This window comes from Olea europaea, unplaced genomic scaffold, assembly GCF_002742605.1.
Source record: "Olea europaea var. sylvestris unplaced genomic scaffold, O_europaea_v1 scaffold3278, whole genome shotgun sequence".
NCBI lineage: Eukaryota > Viridiplantae > Streptophyta > Magnoliopsida > Lamiales > Oleaceae > Olea > Olea europaea.
Genome location: NW_019251691.1, coordinates 14,279 through 22,392, shown reverse-complemented (window position 1 = coordinate 22,392; position 8,114 = coordinate 14,279). Strand labels below are relative to the sequence as shown.

Sequence of the window (8,114 nt, the reverse complement as noted above, 5' to 3'; positions counted from 1 at the left end):
CTGCAGTTGATGCAGGAGGGAGTAAGAATTCTGGCTTGGATGAAGGTGTTATCCCGAATCCCGAACCTCAGTCCCAACCTCAAGTTGTGCTGGATCCTGCAGTTGATGCAGGAGGGAGTAAGAATTCTGGCTTGGATGAAGGTGTTATCCCGAATCCCGAACCTCAGTCCCAACCTCAAGTTGTGCTGGATCCTGCAGTTGATGCAGGAGGGAGTAAGAATTATGGCTTGGATGAAGGTGTTATCCTGAATCCTGAACCTCAGTCCCAACCTCAAGTTGTGCTGGATTCGGCAGTTGATGGAGGGAGTAGGAATTCTGGCTTATATGAAGCTGTAGTCTCGAAATCTGAATCTAGAACAGCCAAGTCTGGAAATCAAGTTGGGTTAGATCATGCAGTTGATGTTCGTGTAAGCGAAAACTTCAAGAAGGATGACACTGTTGTCATGAATCCTGAACCTCAAAATGTGACATCTGAAAGTAAACTAGGTTTAGATTCTGCAGTTGATTTACAATGGAGTAAAAGTCCCGACATGGATGAAGCCATTTTACCGAGTCCTGAACCTCAAACAATGAAGTCCAAGAGTCAAGATGAGGTTCCAGTGAGAAAAAATTCCAACAGAGATGAAGCTGTGTTTTCAAAATCTGAAGAACCTGAACCCAGTCAAACTACCAGGGACGAAGTAGATATAGAGAAACTTGGTGAAGGAAACACAATAAGAGAGTCTAACATAGAGGTTGTTTCAGCAGTTTCTCTTGCTGACAATCTGAAGGATGATATTCCATGTGACACGTCATCTGGTATTTGTTCCAGTTCTAGTACTGATGATTCGGCTCTGGTACCAGTTACAGACAAGTGCTCAAGTGCAACAGAAAATATTGATAAAAATGATCCACAACAATGAATGGTATTTGATCTGTATCACATTATATATCATACCGTTTATGTTTATTTAGATTCTGACGAGGATGAGATGAAGAAATTATCTTTATTTTCAATGTTATTTGTCGGTTATGATGATGCTTAATGTTTTATTTTTGGGGGCGAGTACCATTGGGTATTATTGCACGAGCAATCCACGTATTGCTCTGTTGTTTCACATCCTCCAGGTATTGAGCCTTTGTCTGCTCAGTTTGCTTTGGCTTGTTTGTGGCCTCAATAAGATGATCTGTCCACTTTGGGACTGTCAGTTTTACATCTTTAAAGTGTAGTGTGCTCAGAAATGCTACGAGGTAAGCTAGTATCTCTTTCTCGACAGTTACCTGCAGTTTTGATTCAAGAAATTTGAGCCTGTGGCGAGGAGAAAATGGTATTCTTATTCAGTCTGTCACGATCTATATCGATGCATGATGTGTGCTTCTAGCCTGAAGTATATTTTGCCGTTTGTTTCAGTTCATTTGGTCAGTCAAAAGTTCATTATTTCTCTCTACTTATGTTGGATAAATCATGATGTTTTTAAGCCTTTATGGGCTCTAAGATGACTGACATTTATCTTCTTGCTTCCTTGAGGATGAGCCTGGGGTTGTCAGTATTACATTACAGGACACACAGCCCGGACCATGTCTGGTTCTCAAGTTAACTCTGAGTCTCGGCTAATTGAGGATTTCTGTTATTTTCTATTTTAATTTTATGGTTTGTGGCTTATGGCACCTGTTCCTCGTAAGGAATGATCGTAGATATGTTCACGAGCGTGCACGGAATGCTAAATGGATGGATCTTATAAATTTTCATGAATCTGAAAAATTGAGTGCTATCATATGTTTTTGTATTGACTTGGTTCATGACCTGTTGATAAGCGAATTTTGATAAAATGCTGTTTCACAGGCCTTTTGACTTGTTCCACCTTAGAGGCTAACAATAAACAACAAGGTATGGTGCTTTTTGAATCGCAAATTTTCCAAAAATCTTGTTAGAAGGTATTATTGGAATATCAATTTTCCGACGGTAGAGTGGATGGATTTGGAAAGTATGAAAAAAAAGGTTTGACAGAGCAAAAGTTCCTTCAAATGATGCTGTCCCGACTTTGCCTTGGAATGGGATTAATACATGATAAGTTGTCCTCCATGGTTCTTATGCAGTGCTAGATTTAAGACATTTTTCATGGTTGGTCAAAAAATAAATTTAACATTTGTTTGAAGCAACGTAACGGTTAAGACTTGAAATGAGATTCAGAGATGGCCTGATGGTTAAATATTTGTGGTCGTGCGGCATCAATGAGGTGAGCAATGATGGAATTTAGATTTTGATGAATTGACAAACCCTAGATATTGGTAACGATAATTTAAATTTTGGTCTTCTGGGTTGGGGGGAGGGGGGACGAAGGGGTAAATGGACCCCCGAATGACACAAGGCGGCTTCTCCATTGTTCTTGTCAATACTTATAAAGAATTGTCAACCCTATAAACTTGTGCATATAAATTTCATGTGCGGGTGGCATGTAACAGGTCAGACGGCATTAAAATATCCTTATTTTTTTTCATTGTTTACTTTCGTCAAATATAATTGTTATCTATTAAATACACCTTACATTGATGGATTTAGGATGAGGATCATATTCTCTATTCATTCTCCAATTGGGTGAGGAGTCTCTGTCTCATTCGATGCAGGGTGAGTTCGACATTTCCAAGGTGTCGCGTCACTTCGAAAGATTTTTTATTTTATTCTTGCAGTTGATACTTTAAATTAATCATGTACAAACATACAAGTACACACCTAAAAATCAAAACGTTGCATTATCTGATCTCCACTACTGCAGTAGCTTTATTCAGTTATTCCATTTGTTATGGACTTAGAGAAGCAACGAATGTGTGACGGAGAGAGAACGAGCTTCTTCATTTTTTCTTAGCGAATTTCAAAGAATTTAGAATAATACTTCGTTGTTGATCTTAGTCAAGATCAACAATTAATTTTACAATAAAATTATTTGTACATCATTGCGCACATATGATGTACAAATGGATGACATGGAAGAAAAAGAAAAGGATGAATGAAAAGAAAAGAAACCTAGTTGTATAACCTCTCTTTTCCATGTCATTTATTTGTACATCATTATCATGTACACAATAATATACAAATATTATTACTCTTTTTATAATAACATATTTTATGAGATTCATAATTTTTATTAACTTTTCAACCACACATTTCATCGACTTTTATTAGAATTTCATAAAAAAATGGTTTTAAGCAAATCCAGCTAGGGGCAACGTACTACAATAATTGGCTCGACTAAGCCCACGTTAAAAATCGGATTTTAGTAAATTTTGATGAAATTGACAAAATGTATTGTTGAAAGATTGATAAAATTTGTGGGTTACATGAAATTAGCTAAACCAAACATTTAATAATTTTGACATTAGAAAAAATTCATTTTAGCCAACAAAACTGATTAGTTAGAAAAGCTACTCTATATGCAACTATATTTATGGAGATGGTGACGAAATTTGTCAAAGTTGTGTATTTTTTACTCGAATGATTTGAACATAAACATAACTTGTTTGTTAAATATGTAAATGCACATGTTATTGTATTACCTCCAATATATTTAAATAATTAAATTTTGGTGTAACTTGACAAATTTTTGGGAGTTATTTACAAAAGATTTGAAATATAAATGGATAAAAATGAGTGATCAGTGAAATAATAATAATACTCATAAATTCTACGAAATATATGAATAAAAAATGATTTTACTGATTATGAACAATTAAGTAACTGTAGCCAAACAGTATATTTCACCATTTTTTTCTCCTTATTCCTAAATTAATATGCACATCAAAACAGGAAGTCGAAAACCGTATATATGCTGAGACAATTGTTATCAACTCAGTGCAGAGACTGGAGAGAGATGAACTGTGAATGGTATCCAGGAGACTAGGATCAGATTCTGTTTATCTGTACTGCATATACTCTTCAATATTCCAGTGAAGAACCAGATAATCGGGTCCCACCACCTTGCCCACATGGCATCCTCCATGGTAGTGCCAAATTGGGTTAACAGTTTACTTACAAAACTGTTCCAAGGATTCTGTATCATTGGTATCCTTAGGTACAAGATTAACATTAGCCTGAACACTCATGTTCAGCAGCTTCTCGACCATTTCGCCGTCACATTCCATGTAGTTCTTGAAATGTTTTGATCTCGATATCTTTATTATAAACTGAATCCAAGGAAACATAGATGAAATCATAGAATCGCGGATTACATCATAAACCCTAAATCACAACATCAAGGCTTAGATCTTTCAATCGAAGGCTCAGACCACACCCATTTAACCATCACAGAGGCACCGAGACTCAAAACGAACCCTCACAGCCCAAACACACCAAGGTCACTTCATTGGACTCAAGAAATCAAACTGCCTACCTTCGGTCGATCACTCACACAAAGGAGAATCACACAAGAACAAGGTTATCACAAAGATAATCAACCAGAAATCTCACAAAGAGAAGGAGGAAGGGTCACACAGACAAAGGAACTCGAAGGTTCCAAACGGCAGAGAGAAAACGAAAAACAGAAAGTGACGATCCAATTGCCAAACAGGGAGTAAGGAGGATATTTATAGTAAATATCATCAACCGTTGATCAGCGGGTCAATCCAACGGTCCAAGAGCGACTAATGGTGTGTGGACTGGATATTGGGCTCGGTTAAGTGGGCCTTCTAGGTATATATTTAATGGACCAAGTAATAAATCCAATTTGGACATTTTTATCATTGCCTAACAGTTGGACTGGATCAAATGACATCACAGCCCAACAGATCTCCACCTTGATGCCAGTGATCATACAAGAAGCCTAATAAATGTAAAACACAGTTTAAATGTCATTCTCTAGAAGACAGCTTCCCAGCATTCTCAACAAGCATCAACTTTAGCACCTGTGCAGAACAAAACACTTAACCAGCATCAATGTTCAAAATTTGTAAACAAGACTTAAATTTGTTTAAAGGAATTACCTTAGTACCTACATCAGCTGGATTATACTGAGTTGCAATTTTCTCAAGTAATATAAGTTCTTTAGAAACAACATCTCTAATAAAATGCAACTTAACATCAATATGTTTTGTTCTTTCATGAAAAACATGATTTTTACATAGGTGAATTGCACTTTGACTATCAGAATACAAGACAACAAGGTTGCTCAATTCATTAATTTCAGATAATAAGCCCTTAAGCCATAATGCTTCTTTTACTGCTTCAGTTGCAGCAACATACTCAGCTTCAGTTGTAGATAAAGCAACAATAGGTTGAAGTTGAGATTTCCAACTAATGCATGTATTACACAAAGTAAACATATAAGAAGTAGTAGATTTCCTATTGTCTCTATCTCCGGCAAAATCTGAATCTACAAAACCCTTAAGTACAACACCTTCATTACAAGCACTAAAGATCAAACCAACATGTGAAGATCCTTTCAAGTATCTCAACAGCCATTTTAGAGCACCCCAATGGTCTGGTCCTGGATTAGCCATAAATCTACTAAGTGAGCTAATGGAATGAGCTACATCAGGCCTAGTACATACCATAGTGTACATGACAGAACCTACGGCATTAGCATAAGGTACATTTTCCATTTGCCTAATGTCAGATTCATTTACAGGACATTGCTCTTTACTAAGTTTAAAATGGCTGGCCAATGGAAGTGAAACAGATTTAGAATTATGCATGGCAAACTTAGTCAACATCTTTTCAATATATGCAGTTTGCTTCAAGTACAGTATCCTACTGTGCCTTTTCCTCGTGATTTCCATACCTAAGATTCTCTTTGCATGTCCTAGGTCTTTCATTTCAAATTCAGCACTTAAAGACCGTTTTATCTGGTTAATAGCATGCATATTCTGACCAATCAGCAACATATCATCCACATAAAGAAGTATAAATGCAACAATAGCATTTTCATCATTTCTTTTAAAGTAAAGACAATGGTCATATTCACTTCTTATGAAACCAATAGTAGATACAAAATTATCAAACCTTTTGTACCATTGTCGTAGAGATTGCTTTAAACCATATAATGATTTTTTTAACAAACACTTTTTTTTTTAAATAGTGGTTTTTGCTACTTATAAGGTGAGTTGAGAAATCTTCCCAGTTCCCAGAATATGATAATCTTGTATAGGTTCCGTTTGCCACACTCAGTTTCTGATTCACAAACAAAGCAATACTATGTGTAGGGCTTTCCAGTTTTGAGCAGTAAAAGATATCTTGAATCTTTGATCACTCAGAAAGCAACAAAATTTATGGAATATTCTGAGGTTGTTCTGCTGTATTAAGGTAGAGTGTTCAGATTGTCATATATACATCTGAAACCGGAAAGAACTGGAATTAATATTCACCTGCAAATGTCTGAAATACAAACTTCAATGACAAAAAGCATAATGGTTGTGTTGTTCAATCAAGTAAAGTTATGCACTGAGCGGGTTTTCAGTTGGACCAGAAAAATTTCCCAGATCCCAAAAACCCGGTACCATAATAAAGAGAAGAAAAAGAAATATTAATTAGTTAAAAGATGCTTAAATGGAATAAGAAGAAAAAGGTGAGGATAAAGCACAGATCATTCTGAAATTTAAAAAGAATAAAGAAATGAAAGGTTGAAATTAAACTAGCTAGAATTTCCAGGATAAGATTTTAACTTCATTTTTTCTTTAACAAAATTCGAGGTTGAGTTAATCAAACATGCGAAAAGGGAAAGGTAGAGCTTTTTGAACCACTGTGAGCATACCTGCATGTTATTGTATCTACTGAAAGTCTTGAAGCAAAGAGGGCAAGAAAATTGAGTGGGGCCCATCAGAATCTGGGCAGGGGTTGGGATCCAATACTGACCCTTGTTGAGGGGACTTGTGGAATATCCATTAGCCACTGTAACATCTTCATTACTATAATTTGCTTCAGCTGAGGTGGATGAGATGAATCTTGAAATCAAATCAGCATCAGGAGTAGGAAGCCTTAAATTTAAAGCCAAAGTAACAGTTTCATCATCATCAGGATAAACAGAACCCTGATTTTCATTGTCTAATTTCTTATTGTCCAAATCCATGGCAGTGCAAGATGAGTGTTGCGATACCGCCCTTGTTGGGCTCAAACTTAGAAGTGGAAGAGCTTCTCTTATAGGTGGGGATGGGGGTGAGGATTCGTACTGTGTATAATACAAAGAATTGTTGTTGGAACTACTCGTGGAATGGATGTAACTAAAAGTATAAAGAGATTCTGGAGTGGAGGTGGAGGTGGAGGCGGCGGCGGTGGAGGTGGAGGTGGAGGAAGAGAAGTGGCTAAATGGTTTGAGATTGAACCATCCATTGAAGCAATTGGGATAAGGATCAGTCATGGTGATATGTGAGAGAAGGAGCCAAAACAAAAATACAGAGTATGATTAAAAAGTTGAAAGGTAAAGACTGATGATCAAAAACACCAAATTTAAACAACTGGGAAGCAATAAAGATTATTAGAATTGAAAGAGAGGCAAGGTAGGATATAAAGTAAACCCTACTGAATAAAAAGAAGAGACAAGATATCATTTGTGAAATGTGACTAAACAAGAGTGTCTATATATAATTATGGGGTTTTGAAAGAACAAGAAGTCCCCTTTCAACAGTAAAAATCATAAAGAATCTCAAATTCTCGTTCAATAATCCAAAAATTTGCTCTAAAGTTCAATCAAGAATGCGCCAAGACATGCTCAGGAAATTAGGGTTGGCTGCTACCAGGGGAGAGAGAGAGAGAGAGAGAAACATATAGATACAGTTACAAAACCATACATGTACGTATTTACTGGGGAGCAAATGCATTGGTGGGCGAGCACTGGTCGGGTACGAATTTGGAGATTGTCCCTACAATTCACTGTTGAAAAATTGATAGAATTGTATTACATGCACATCAAAGCTACTGTTCAACCGTCACCTTCTCTCTTTCACTCTGTAAACCTCTATTATATATAATATATGTGCGCATGCAAGTTTGGCTTGGCTCCTTTCGCATATGAAAATTAATATTAGGCCCCAGTTGATCCAGAAAATACCATAGTCTAGTACCCATCAGTACCAACTGTATGCTTTTCTTTCCCTTTTGATATGTACTGTAATAATTCATGGTAGGGACTTCTCTGCGATGATACACTCCT

The 8,114-nt window shown here is 36.6% G+C and overlaps 2 protein-coding genes across 2 annotated transcripts in view; one reads left to right on the top strand and one right to left on the bottom strand.

The window, feature by feature from the left end:
- The window catches only part of LOC111385784 (chromatin structure-remodeling complex protein SYD-like), a 7,640-nt gene extending 6,738 nt beyond the window's left edge, over positions 1 to 902 (top strand). The window contains exon 8 of the mRNA XM_023010198.1: positions 7 to 902. Coding sequence (XP_022865966.1) covers positions 7 to 902 — 896 coding nt within the window. The remainder of the gene's footprint in view (positions 1 to 6) is intronic.
- A 5,152-nt stretch (positions 903 to 6,054) lies between these two features.
- On the bottom strand, positions 6,055 to 7,696 carry LOC111385785 (zinc finger protein WIP2-like). Its single transcript, XM_023010199.1, has one exon. It carries the CDS (start codon positions 7,320 to 7,322, stop codon positions 6,600 to 6,602), a length of 723 nt encoding a protein of 240 aa, XP_022865967.1. The 5' UTR covers positions 7,323 to 7,696; the 3' UTR covers positions 6,055 to 6,599.
- Between the last annotated feature and the right edge of the window lie 418 nt (positions 7,697 to 8,114).

Bases quoted from the DNA above. Each gene is read 5' to 3' on its own strand.
- LOC111385785 (XM_023010199.1), bottom strand. From the start codon at position 7,322: ATGACTGATCCTTATCCCAATTGCTTCAATGGATGGTTCAATCTCAAA.